Source organism: Vicugna pacos, chromosome 10 (genome assembly GCF_048564905.1).
Source record: "Vicugna pacos chromosome 10, VicPac4, whole genome shotgun sequence".
Classification (NCBI taxonomy): Eukaryota; Metazoa; Chordata; class Mammalia; order Artiodactyla; family Camelidae; genus Vicugna; species Vicugna pacos.
In genome coordinates this window covers 74843658-74855994 of record NC_132996.1, presented here as the reverse complement: position 1 = coordinate 74855994, position 12337 = coordinate 74843658, and the positions used below count along the sequence as shown (strand labels likewise).

The following is a 12337-nucleotide window of genomic DNA, read 5'->3' as shown; positions in this document are numbered from 1 at the left end:
CCTGCCCCAAGGGCAGATGCGCAATCCCGCTAACTGGTGACTTTGTATCCACCGGTGCTGCAGCCGTTACTTTGTAGCTGGGGCTCCCAACGCTCCCAGAGAAGATCAGGACCAAGAGGAGGCCCAGGGCATGTGAGGAGGAGCAGGGCAGGAGCAAGGGCTGTGGGGGAGTCTGTTCGCAGGGCCCCTCCCAGCAGGGCCAGGCCTCTGCTCTCAGCCACCCCTCACCTTCCACCTGCCCTCCCACCCAACAAATAAACTGAACTGAGACAGCAGCCAGAACACTACACGTTTGTTACACATGGGGGTCACTGTCCCCATGCCCAGAGAAGGCTTGAAAGTGGGAGCTTCCAACCACTGGCCAGGGAGTGTCGGGGACCAGCCCAGAGTCGGTGGGTTCTAGGCCTGGGCAGGCTCTGGGGATTGCAACGCTGAAGGGCCAGGTGGACCAAGGTCCCCGGGGGCCAGGCTTGTGCGCTGGATGCCCTCCTGGTACTTGCGGCGGCCAAGCTCCAAAATGGCCTGCACCTCTTCTGCAACGTCCTGCCGGTCACTCTGCTCCAGGGCCTGCACTAGGAGCCCCACAGCTCCTGGCCGCCCAGCCTGGCGCTCAGCCCAGGAGAAGAGCATATGGCGGATCTGTCCATCCAGGTCGTCCCTGGGGGGATGGATGATGGGGGTATGGTGAGAGACGGGAGAGAGGGGAGAGAGGGGAGGGAAGGGCCTGGCCTAGCCCAGCCCAGCCCAGGACCACCCACCACACCCAGGGTGGTGCTCACCCTCCCCTGATGGGTGCCTCAATCCCTAGGCTAAGGGTGGGCAGACCCTCCCTTCCCTGCCCATTTGCCCTGGCTCCACCTCCTGTGGACGGAACTTCAGCCAGCCTCAAGCAGGGCCCTCCGGGCAGCCAGGCCTAGGCCTGAGGCTTGCCTGAGATCAGTGGCAGGAGGCTGAAAGGAATTCACCTGAATTCATGCCTGATGCGCTGCAGCTCACGGTAGGGCATGCCCAAGTGCAGGGCCACGGCTGGCCAGTCGGGGCCCAGGCGCCCAGCCACAGTCAGCAGGTTGCTCTGGGTCAGGAAGCCAGTCTCAGCGTCGCCCAGGTTCAGAGGTGCCAGGGAGAGGCTAGCCCCCTGCCCTGGCCCCTCCGACCCCCGCAGTCTCTGTGGGGAGGACGCAGTGGCAGTGAGCCCTGGCCCCTGCCCCCAGGTTCCACCCCTGTACCCCTGGCGACCCCCTGCCCCTTCACACACTGCCCCCCACCAGGCCACACCGGCAGCTTGATAGGCAGAGTGGCCATCCACAGGGTATCCATGCCCTTCTTCTGCCGGGCAGCCTCCGCCTCCTCGGGCACCTCCTTTGGCACCTCTCCCCGGTAGAAGGACACCTAGGTGGGGGGATGAGGTGGGGTTCAGTGCTCCTGCCTCTGCCCAGGTGGCCCGGGGGGCCCTACCCCATTGGCTCACCTGGCCCCTCACAGCCTGAGCCTTCCGGTCCAGGGCGGTGGTCACGTACACCTCCTTCACGTTCCTCAGGTGCGAATAGAAGACAAAGCGCAGCCTGCCCTCCACGCAGTCCGGACGGCCTGGGGGCAGGGGTGGGCTCAGCAGGGACCCGGGGCGGGGGCCGAACACAGGGGCCATTCTCCAGGGGCAGGGGGCGTACCGGCATCCACGTCGATGCCTCCCTCAAAGGCAGCGAAGAATTTCTCGCCCTCAAACATCTCCACAGTGTCTGAGGGCTCGGGGCCACGGTACCGCTCCAGTAGCCGCCGCAGGGTGGCATCCACCTGGGGGGTACCCACTGGCTGGGAGCCCAATGCCCTGCGCCCCCACCTGGCCCCTGGACCCCACTTGGCTGGCTTCCTAACAGGCCCTCCGCGACCTCCAGCCCCCACCCCACACCTTGTTCCGGGGCAGGCACTGCAGCAGGACCTGCTCAGGGTCCCGGCGTCTCTGCAGCGCGATCAGGTTCACGCGGTGGAGCCGCAGCCGCTCCCAGGCCTTCCGGGCCAGGCCCCCCACGCAGGTCGCAGTGGTGTACCAGAGCCAGTACCTGGGAAGCTGGGGAGTGAGGTAGGCAGTGCAGACAGGCGGGTGGGGAGGGACTGAGGAAGCCAGAGGGAGAACTGACCAGGAAAAGCGTGTGACCTGGAAGCGGGCGTACAGGTGGGTGAGCTCTAGCGCCACCTGAGCCGTGATGTCATCCCAGGCAGCTGCGGGAGGGGCCCTGTACAGCAGGTGCAGGCGGGAGCGGTCCAGACTCAGGCCTGGGGTGAGAGGGGCCGAAGGCTGAGGCCACCCTGGCAGGGCTCCCTTCTGAGCATCGCTGCCCGCCCCGGGGCCACAAGTCCAGGGATACAAGCCGCCGCCTCTCACCTGTGACGCCGGGGGGCAGAGGCAGCTGCACAGTGACCGGCTGGAGGAAGCTTGGGGGACCACTCTGGGTGAGGCACAGCAAGGGGCTCGCGGCTGCCTCAGGCTCCTCCAGCAGGGCTGGCCGTCCTCTGCTGCCCACGTGCACCACCTGGAGCAGGCAGGCCACCCGAACACTCAGCTCAGTGCTGAGGCACGCCCACCACCCTTGGCAGCTGCCCAGCCCGTACCTGCATGTGGACATGCCGGGGCTCCTCAGTGGCCCCAGGGGGGAATGTGACCTTGACCCCAGGATGTCCCGAGGAACACAGCAATGTCCCCTCTGGTGGCACCAGACAGGTGTTGGACACGGGGCGCGAAACCACAAGGAACCACGAAAAGTGGGGTACCTGGCAGCGGGCCCAGAGCCGCTGGGCGTCGGAGGCAGGGTTAGAGGGAACAGGGTCAGGGCTAGGGTAGAGCTGCTCCCCCTCCCGGACAGGCCTGGACAGCCCTCACCTTGGGTGCCTCTTCCTCCAGGTGGGTCTCCAGGTCACTCCAGCTGTTGTCACTCAGGGTCCTGACCACCACCTCCCGGCAACGCCGGGCCCGTGGTGGCACAAACAGCAGCCACAGGCCCACCTCCTGCCAGGCAAGGGCAGCATGAGCGCTGGGGCCAGACCCGTGCCTTCCTCACCCACCCCCCGAGCCGCCCTGGCTGTGCCTGCAGGAAGGCCACCCCGTGGGGCTGCAGCTCCAGGACACCACTGAGCAGAGAGTCATGAGGACCCAAGGGGACGAGGCGGGGCTCCGGCAGCCACAGTCGGTAGCGGATGGTAACAGGGGTGGCAGTGGCCCCAGCAGGGAACTGCAGGCGGACGCCACAGGCCAGGGTCACAGAGCAGCCTTGAGGGGTCACGGGGAAGCTGAGAGGGGACAGAGTGGGTATCAGGTCAGACAAAGAAAGGCGAGTTTGAGAAGGGAGACCCCCGAGGCGTGGACAGGTGCTTCTCCAGCCCCTCCTCTCCCCCACACCATACCTGTCCACATCTGAGGTCAGCAAGAGTCTGGGCATTTCTGGGACCACGGGTGTCCCTGTGGAAAGACAGGCAAGTTGTTAGGGTGGTGAGGACAGCTGCGTCCTGACTGTGGTCTGCCCCTGCACGCCAACAAGCCTACCTGGGGGGCTGTGGGGGTCCGGGGGGGCCCTGCCCAGGGGGTTTCCTTGCAGGCGCACAAAGGGGGCGTCCAATAGCTCGGGGGGCACGTCCCGGAGCTGGTTGTCCCTCAGGTCCAGCCGGGTGAGCAGTGGGAGGCGGGCCAGGCTGGCGGGCACCGAGGCCAGAAGGTTGCTGTGCAGAACAAGGAGCCGCAGGGACCGGAGCCCCGCTGCGGGCAGGCACTGGCTTAGGGCCAGCAGAGGACTGCTCGGTGCCATCCCTGGCCTGGAGCACCAGGGCAGGCTGCTCCCACTAGGGCCTCCCAGAGAAGCCCTTTCAGTCTCTGCCCTGTGGCTGGACTAGAGAGCTCAGGCAGGCCTGTGCAGGGAGCCTCAAAGGCCAGGGAAGTTGGGGGCTGCCAAGGGGGAAAAGGCTCAAAAGTGGGCAAGCCTGTGTGTGCAGGGCCCCGCAGAGGAGATAGGGGCCACGGCAGAGTGCAGGCCGGGCAGTGGCCGACAGGCGCTCCCCAGGCCCAGTGAGCCAAGGCTGCGACTCACCAAGGGAGGTGGGGAGGCTCTGCAGCCGGTTGGAGGCCAGATTGAGCTCAGCAAGGCTGCTCAGGCCTCCGATCTCAGGGGGCAGAGTGTCCAGAAGGTTCTCAGAGAGATCAAGGCGCTGCAGGGTGGACAGGGACCCCAGTGCTGTGGGCAGTGTTTCCAGGCGGTTGTGGGTGATGGCAAGGAAGGTGAGGGCAGGGAGCGCCCCCAGGGCCTCGGGCAGCTCTGAGAGGCAGTTATGAGAGAGCAAGAGGGCGCTCAAGCCACACATCTGTGGGACACAGGCTGGCAACGTCTCCAGGCTGTTGAAGCTCAGATCCAGGTGGGCCAAGTGGGTGAGGCCACTCAGGCTGGCAGGCAGCGTGGTCAGGGAGCCCTGGAGGCAGGCACCCAGAGCATTCCGGCGTTGCCCACCTGGGATGGGGGAAAGGCAGACATGACCCTCAGAGCCAGAGTCCCAGGTCCCAGCTCAGCCCTGCTAGCCATGGAAATAGGTGCATGGAAACAGAGACCTCCACCCCAACCCCACCAGACAAGGATCGACAGAGATACTGGAGAGACAGCAGCAGGTAGAGGAGGCAGGGACAGACAACGCAGGATCATCTCAGCAGATAGCCCCCATCCAGGAAAAATACCCACGCAGGGGTCTTCTGGGGACCCCACTGGGCAGCTGCAGGGCCCAGGAGTGGGGCTCAGCCAGCTCCCTCTTGGGGGAAAATGGGATGGGTAGAGCTGTGCAGAGAATAGTGGAGGGGCTGGGATCGGGTTTGCCCGTGAGGACCAAGAGGCAGAGGCAGGAGTTAGAGATGGGGTTGGGACAGGGCTGGGAGGAGGTAGGGCTCACCTTTGAGGACCAGGGAGCGGAGGCGTGGCAGGCTCCAGGGCAGCCGGGCCAGGGTGGCCTCCAGCAGCCGAGGGTCCTCGTGGCTGCTCAGCTGCAGGAACTCCACCTCCAGCAGCTGAGGGACCTGCTGGGCACACAGGTGCAGCAGCCGGTGGCAGCCCCTGGGGTACAGGTCCAGGCTCAGCCGGTTCCCAGCCAGGAGAGGAGGCACCCCGGGCCCTGCATCCACAGCATCTGCAGCATCTCTTGCAGCATCTTCTGCAGCAGCTGACTCGGTCTCCAGCCCCTCCGCCACTGCAGCCATCGCCCACCAGTCGTCCTCGGGGGCCAGACATGTCCCAGCTTGCCAGGCAGGCCTGCTCAGGCAGGGCCCAGGGAGGCTGCAAGGTCAGGGGGAGGAGTGGGTAGGAGGGGGCTGGGCCCTCCTGCCAGCCCGAGGAAGGGGGACTCTGGCTGGGGGGGGGAGCCCTTGAGCCAGGCCAGCTGGTTCAGAATCCAAAGCCTAGGCTGGACAGGTCATCGCTGAAATGGGGCTGGGCAAGGCAGCAGGCAGGGAGACCCCTGTGTGCAGACGGGTCTGGGGACCTGCTTGAGGGATGGGGGAGGAGTGAGGCTTCACGTCCCAAATCTGGAAACTTAGACAAGGGACTCCTAGAACTGTCAGGTATCCTGGCTGCCTGCCCCTCTCCTGCTCCCGCACAAGAGTCGTGGGTCCAGCCCCCACCTCCAATCTTCTCCATCAGCTTTAACCAGGGGTCCAGGAATCTCTTCTACCACGTGGGGGCGGTGGCCCAAGCAAGAACCATAGTGACCGTGCCCGCGTCCGTCAGACCAGTGAGTGTGAGGGGGTTCCTGAGGACGGGACCCCACTTCCTGACCCCTGGAGGCGGGCTCTCCCGCCACTTGAGCTCGCACCTCGGTCCGCTGGGGAGGTCGGTTCACCGCTCAGTTGCGGCCCCCACCGTTCGGGGCGGGTCCCGGCGCGGAGAGCGCGCCCTCCCCCACGCCGCCGTCCCCAAGGCGCGCTCGCGGCCGGCGCTTTACCTGCGCTCCCGGCGGCGCGTTTCCGGGCCCCGCCGCGTCAGAAGCGCGCCTCTCGCGGCGGGGTCCGAAAGCGGAGGCCTCAGGGTCCTTCCCGCCCTGCCTTCCCTCTGCCAGTCGCCGCCCCGCTGCACTCAACTTCCTGCCAGGCCGCAAGCGTCCGTGCCGCCCTCCCAGAGGTTCTTGGCCCCTCAGGCCCGCTCTGCTCCTGGACTCTGCATTCCTGGCCCCGTGTCAAAATTAGCCGGTGCGATCTCGGGTCGCAGTGGGTATTGGGGGCTGATCGCCATTGCTGCTCCATACCCACCTCTTGCTGGAAGACAAGAGCTCTCAGAATGTCCCCAGCCAGCCCCAAGGGCCTCCTCTCAAGCCCTGCAGAGCCCGACCCCCAGCTCCAGTGACCCCACTTTATGGACTACCACTCTGGGCCAGATGTCCCGAGCAGCTGGCTTCCCCACGTGCTGCGCCTCCTTCAGTCCTTCTCTGCTACAACTCACAAAAGAGGAAAAGGAGGCTCCGGGAGTTCGGACGTTGCCCAACGCCTCTTAGCTGGTGAGTGCTGAAGCCAAGGGCCACAAACCAGGTCTGTCTGGCCCTCAAGAAAGCATTCCCCACTCGTGCCTGCATCTTGTCCTAACCCCGCAGAGCAGGTGCCCTGGAAAGGAACACGTGAACACACCCTCTTCTGCCTGTTCTGCCCCCGAATCACATGGTACGCACTGCACTGTTTCCTCCAGCCTCCCCAGCTCCCAACATCCCTCTCACCAGGATGGGCAGTTTCTGCCAGGCCTCCTTTCTCCCCAGCTCTTTTTCCCCATTCAGTTTCCACAGAGCTATCAGGAGAATTAAACAAAACCAAAAAATTCATCACAGGAACATCATTCAGTCTTAAAAAGGAGTGACATCCTGACACAGGCTACAATGTGGATAAACCTTGAGGGCATTACAGTAAATGAAATAAGCCAGATACAAAAAGGCAAGTGCTGTGTGTTTCCACTTACAGGAGGTCTCTAAAGCAATCAAATACCAGAGACAGAAAGTACAATGGGGAGGTGGGGATGTGCAGGGGCTGGGGGAGGGGAATGCGGAGTTACCATTTAATGGGTAGAGTTCAATTTGAGAAGATAAAAAAACTTCTGGAAACAGATGGTGCTGATTGTACAACAGTGTGAATGCTCCTAATGCCGCTAAATTGTAGGAGTAAAACGGTAAGTTTTATGTTATGGATTATTTTACTGTCAACAAAAATGAGAACAATCACAACATGCCACCTCCCTATGTGATGGCAATGAAGTCACATCCTCGCCAGACGGTTTCCCCACTTTAGCCCCGCTGTGTGACCTTGAGCGGGAAAGCCTTTCTGTGCCTGACCTGTTCATCTATATAATGGGGGTGCTGTATGGTGTGTGTTAGTTAACGCACTAGCGCTTGATGCGCTACACACGTGGGTTCCCCTTGTCGTCTGAGCCCGCATGGGCTGGTTGCTGCCTCTGGACACACCTCCGACCACCTCAGGGCCTTTGCATCTGATCCCGCTGGCCTGGGCTCGCCCCAGATCTTCGCAGGGCCGGCTCCTTCCTATCCTTCAGCTCCGTGTCGCCGCCTCTTCCCTCAGGGTCTATCTCAGCCTGGGACGGCCTCGTTTATTGACTTGGTGTGTCTGCGCGCTGGAACCTAATTTCCGCGCAAGCAGAACTGGGCCTGTTCCCTCTCAGGACAGACGCCAGCCTGCAGCAGGGCCCCTGACACGGAGGAGTGAATGAGTGACGTGTGATGTGTCCGCGTGAACTCTGAGGCCAGTTCGGAGCCGACAGGGCCAAGGCGGGGGCAGGTCACGCAGCTGTCGGGACTCCTGGCTCCACTCCTCGGGGCGGCTGCGGTGACAGGGCCTCCAGCTTCGCCCGAGGCCCCCGCCATGGCCCTGGATGGGAGCAGCGGCTCGATCCCGCGGTGTGAGCTCGCGGAAAGGCTCGCCTACCTCACTGGGCCAGGCTGGGCAAGACCGCCACCAGCCCTCACCGGTCAGCGGGCGGGAACCACCGGAGAGCCGGAAGGCCCGCGGATCGGACCAGAGCAGCTGCGCTCGGGCCACGTGCGGCCCGCTCAGGCTGTGGCGCAGCCGCACTTCCGGGAGCAATGCACCATGGGACTTGTAGTTCGTCGGCTGCTCCAGCAGAGATGTGACCGGGACGTGGAAGCCGCGCTGCATGTTGGGAGCTGTAGGCGCCGCGCGGCATCCTGGGAGCCCTGAGGGAGAAACGCTGCACTTCGGGTTCGCGCCTCGCATCGCCCCGCAGCCCCCAGGGACTTCGAGGGACACTCGCCCCATCCTATACAAGAAGGCAGCCCCAGAACTGCCCTTCGCCTTTGTGGTGCGGGACGGGACAACGGCGTTTCCGGCGTCCTCGCTGGCTGAGCACGTGTGACGTCACTCGGAGGCGCCTGCACGGGGCGCGGCGGGCAGGTCCCGGAGGCTTCTGGGTAGCGGATTATCCCCGCCCCCAGCACCGGCGCCTTCCTTTCCGTCCTTGACGCCGCCGAGGTTGCACGCGTGAGGCCTCTCCCCCGCTGCCGAGTGAGTGGGGAGGCCGGGGCACGGGCTAGTCGCCGTCGTGAGCGTCGCGGAGGGCAGGCAGGGCGCGGGGCCGGGTGCGGAGCAGGGCGCGGGCTGGGCCTCAGAGGGGGCCCTCGGGCCGGGCCACGCGCGGCCGCGCACGGGCCGGGGTGGGGGCGGGAGGCCTCCCGGCAACGCCGCCGCCCTCTCCGCACCTCAGGATGCGCTACGTCGCCTCTTACCTGCTGGCCGCGCTCGGGGGCAATGCCTCCCCCAGCGCCAAGGACATCAAAAGGATCCTGGACAGCGTGGGCATCGAGGCAGACGATGACCGGCTCAACAAGGTAGCCGCCCCGCTGGGACCCGAAGCCCCCGGCCAACTCTGTATTCTGCGCACAGGGGGTCCCTCTCTTCCTTTCGGGAAAGTGTAGGCTGACGTGCCCGCGGGTTTGAGGGGAGGCTTGCGCCAGCGCATGTGGTCATTGGGTGCCCTTTTGAGATACCGATACGGCCAAAAGGAAACAAGTTGGGGTAGAGGTAAAGTCCCCATTAGTAGGGCTCAGTGGGAATACAACACAGTACAGCTCACTTGTAACTTAGGTATTTTAGCAACTTTTATTTTAACGAAAGTAGCTAAATTCAGCTTTTTTCCATCTACCTTACTGAGGATGTTATTTTAACATGTGTTGAATATAAATTGAGATATCTTGCATTCTTTTAAGCAATATGTGTTAAAAATGTGGTGTTAAGTCACCACGCATGGCACGTCTCACTCACCCCTCTTGAGCGTGGGTCACGATGGCTGGGCTGGAGGGTCTGTGATGGTGGGCCTCTAACTGTGCTGGTCCTCCACTGCAGGTCATCAGTGAGCTGAACGGAAAGAACATCGAGGACGTCATTGCTCAGGGTGAGCTTGTGGTCGGAGCTTTTGTTTTCATGGTCCATCCTAATCCCTGCGGGTCAGCCTGTGACCTGCCAGGTTTCGCTTGTGGACTAGAGCATCCTAGAAGTCTTACCCTCAGGAGTGAGCAGGGTTTGAGAGAGCTCACGTCACGGGCGCTTCTAGACATCCCAGGGGCAGTGCTCTCACTGAGCCTGTTTATAAACAAGTCTCACTTTTCCCTCTTGGTGAGAGGCGTTCCGAGCAGAGAGCAGGGGTGCCCGGGAGGACCGCAGCCACTGCTCTCCTTTGCTGGGCACGTGGTTTCCTAGCGACATCAGGCTGGTGGGGCTTGTGTGGAATTGGAGCTGTTGGGGAGCTGTTTCTGTCCCTGGGTACGTGGTGAGCTTGCTGCCAGAGGTGAGAGTCTGTTCCTGCCTGATCTTTGGTGTGTTTATCCGACTTACATCCTGGGTGGGGCAGTGTGGTCCTGCTGGAGAGATTCCTAAAAGCCAGTTTTTGGGAGCAGTGACAGAATCTTCTGTCTGGGAGAGCAGAAGTCTGTGATACAGGTCCTGATAGTGGGCAGACTGTTTCTTTATCCTTAGGCAGCGTTCAGGCCAAGCACCTGCCGTGTCTCACCTCCCCTTTCTGGTTTCTGTAGGCATCGGCAAGCTGGCTAGCGTGCCTGCTGGCGGGGCTGTGGCCGTCCCAGCTGCCCCAGGCTCTGCAGCTCCTGCTGCGGGTTCTGCCCCAGCCGTAGGTAAGTGCGGGCTCAGGCAGCCACCCCTGCAGGTGCACTGGGGTCTCAGCTGGGAGGGTGGCCTGCACTGGGGTCTCAACGCTCTTTCTCCCCACAGCAGAGGAAAAGAAGGAGGAGAAGAAGGAGGAGTCAGAGGAGTCAGACGATGACATGGGGTTTGGCTTGTTCGACTAGAGTCTCGCTCCCTGCAAATAAAACTCTTTTTACGTATTTCTTGAGTTGTCTGTGAGCAGTTCATTAGAGTGGTCTCTGCACTCTAGTCTCATTCTGGGAGGAGCCAAGGCCCTTGCTCCGAGAGGTGTAATGGAGTGCCTGGGAGTGGGAGACACTTCCCACTGTGGGTCTTTTTTTTTTTTTTTAACATTTTTTATTGATTTATAATCATTTTACAGTGTTGTGTCAAATTCCAGTGTTCAGCACAATTTTCCAGTCATTCATGGACATATACACACTCATTGTCACATTTTTTTCTCTGTGAGTTATCATAACATTTTGTGTGTATTTCCCTGTGCCATACAGTGTAATCTTGTTTATCTATTCTACAATTTTGAAATCCCAGTCTGTCCCTTCCTACCCTCCACCCCCCTGGTAACTACAAGTCTGTATTCTTTGTCTGTGAGTCTATTTCTGTCCTGTATTTATGCTTTTTGTTTGTTTTTGTTTTTTAGATTCCACATATGAGCGATCTCATATGGTATTTTTCTTTCTCTTTCTGGCTTACTTCACTTAGAATGACATTCTCCAGGAGCATCCATGTTGCTGCAAATGGCATTATGTTGTCGATTTTTATGGCTGAGTAGTATTCCATTGTATAAATATACCACCTCTTCTTTATCCAGTCACCTGCTGATGGACATTTAGGCTGTTTCCATGTTTTGGCTATTGTAAATAGTGCTGCTATGAACATTGGGGGGGTGCAGGTGTCATCCTGAAGTAGATTTCCTTCTGGATACAAGCCCAGGAGTGGGATTCCTGGGTCATATGGTAAGTCTATTCCTAGTCGTTTGAGGACTCTCCACACTGTTTTCCATAGTCCACTGTGGGCCTTGAGTGTGGCCAAACCTTAAACAGGCTCAGGAGAGGGCGTGAGCCTTCTAGGACACGGTCCTGGCTCCTGTGGACTGCCAGGGCCTTTCCAGGGAGTGAGGCCTTCAGGGGACACCCAGGAAAACTTGAGAAGCATCAGTTAGGTTTCTGCTGTGCGTTCCGGTCCTGGCCAGTTGAGACCAGCACTTCCTGCAAGACTGGTGACGTCCTCCGGTTATGCACCAGAGGTGGTGGGTGTATGAGTTCTGCGTGTCCTTGTAGGATCAGGGGCCCAGTTATTCATTTCAGTGCTCCAGCTCCGCCTTAACCCCTGAGCAACTTGAGACAGCCACTTAGCTCTTCTGAGCCTCAGCGTCCCCAGCTGTCTGGTGGGCCAGCCCCTTTGCTGGCCAGCTGTGGAAGTGGTTTGTGGGCAGTGATACTGGGCTGTGTGCTCCTATGTCCTTTGGTGGCCTGGTGCCTCTTCTGCCAGGCTCTGGCCCAAAATGTGGGGCAGAGGAGATGGGCCCTCCCTTTACTTACTGATGCCAGGTCGCTCAGCAGACACTTTGCTTCCCCCTCTGAAGGCTCTGGATGGGCAACTAGCTGTGATGTGTGCTCCTACTGTGTTCCAGGCCACAGCACTGAAGGCTTTGCCTCTGGAGAAAGTAATGAGTACCACACGGGGTGGGGTGGGTGGAGGGCTTGCCTCAGGAAGAGGCCCCAGGGCAGGAGTGTGTGTGGGGTGGAAGGAAGACTTAGGATCCCTTTTGCTAGAGGAGTGGGGACTAGGAATGGAGGGGTTGGGAGTGGTGGGGGAACATGGAGCCAAGGGAGAGTGGGGACCCCTGCAGGGATCATAGCGGTGTGGGCCACAAGGCCACAAGTGTGAATGGGATGAGGGGTGGAGCAATGGGTGCCCAGGGACACAGGGACCTGCAGAGGAACGGAGCCAGGGTCCCACCCTTGGACCCTGAAGAGAAGGGCCCTGTGTGGGCCAGAGGACACCACGGGAGTGGGGGCATGGCACCTGCCTGGCAGAGTCATCAGATACCAAGGTTTCTCATCTGTGCTGACGGGGAGGAGGCAGGGCCACGTCCCACCGCCAGCCAGGGTTCCAGGAAGGGCTGCCTTGTTCCTGGCTCCAGGCCTTGTG

The 12337-nt window shown here is 61.3% G+C and overlaps 2 protein-coding genes and 1 non-coding gene across 14 annotated transcripts; 2 read left to right on the top strand and 1 right to left on the bottom strand.

Annotated features, from left to right (window-relative positions):
* Positions 1 to 275: 275 nt before the first annotated feature.
* PIDD1 (p53-induced death domain protein 1) lies at positions 276 to 8075 on the bottom strand. Of its 12 annotated transcripts, none has more exons than XM_072970588.1 (16): positions 6724 to 6791; positions 6456 to 6613; positions 4918 to 5297; positions 4074 to 4487; positions 3536 to 3745; positions 3397 to 3451; positions 3081 to 3282; positions 2876 to 3001; positions 2608 to 2787; positions 2381 to 2528; positions 1907 to 2271; positions 1668 to 1791; positions 1469 to 1587; positions 1276 to 1389; positions 966 to 1165; positions 276 to 658 (listed from the first exon to the last, which is right to left on the bottom strand). In XM_072970588.1, the coding sequence occupies exons 3-16, from the start codon at positions 5219 to 5221 to the stop codon at positions 400 to 402; spliced, it is 2820 nt and encodes a 939-aa protein (XP_072826689.1). In that variant the 5' UTR covers positions 5222 to 5297; positions 6456 to 6613; positions 6724 to 6791; the 3' UTR covers positions 276 to 399. The 12 variants fall into 12 exon arrangements, with proteins under 12 accessions (XP_072826689.1, XP_072826695.1, XP_072826691.1 ...); XM_072970594.1 differs by lacking the exons at positions 6456 to 6613; positions 6724 to 6791 and adding an exon at positions 5833 to 6240 and having other exon boundaries at positions 1907 to 2057; positions 2136 to 2271; XM_072970590.1 differs by lacking the exons at positions 6456 to 6613; positions 6724 to 6791 and adding an exon at positions 7459 to 8075.
* A 237-nt stretch (positions 8076 to 8312) lies between these two features.
* On the top strand, positions 8313 to 10365 carry RPLP2 (ribosomal protein lateral stalk subunit P2). Its single transcript, XM_072970599.1, has 5 exons — positions 8313 to 8533; positions 8733 to 8856; positions 9371 to 9419; positions 10057 to 10155; positions 10253 to 10365. The coding sequence occupies exons 2-5, from the start codon at positions 8734 to 8736 to the stop codon at positions 10327 to 10329; spliced, it is 348 nt and encodes a 115-aa protein (XP_072826700.1). The 5' UTR covers positions 8313 to 8533; position 8733; the 3' UTR covers positions 10330 to 10365.
* On the top strand, positions 9450 to 9584 carry LOC116279185 (small nucleolar RNA SNORA52). Its single transcript, XR_004188554.1, has one exon. It is a non-coding gene; the product is annotated as a small nucleolar RNA SNORA52 (small nucleolar RNA).
* Positions 10366 to 12337: the final 1972 nt, after the last annotated feature.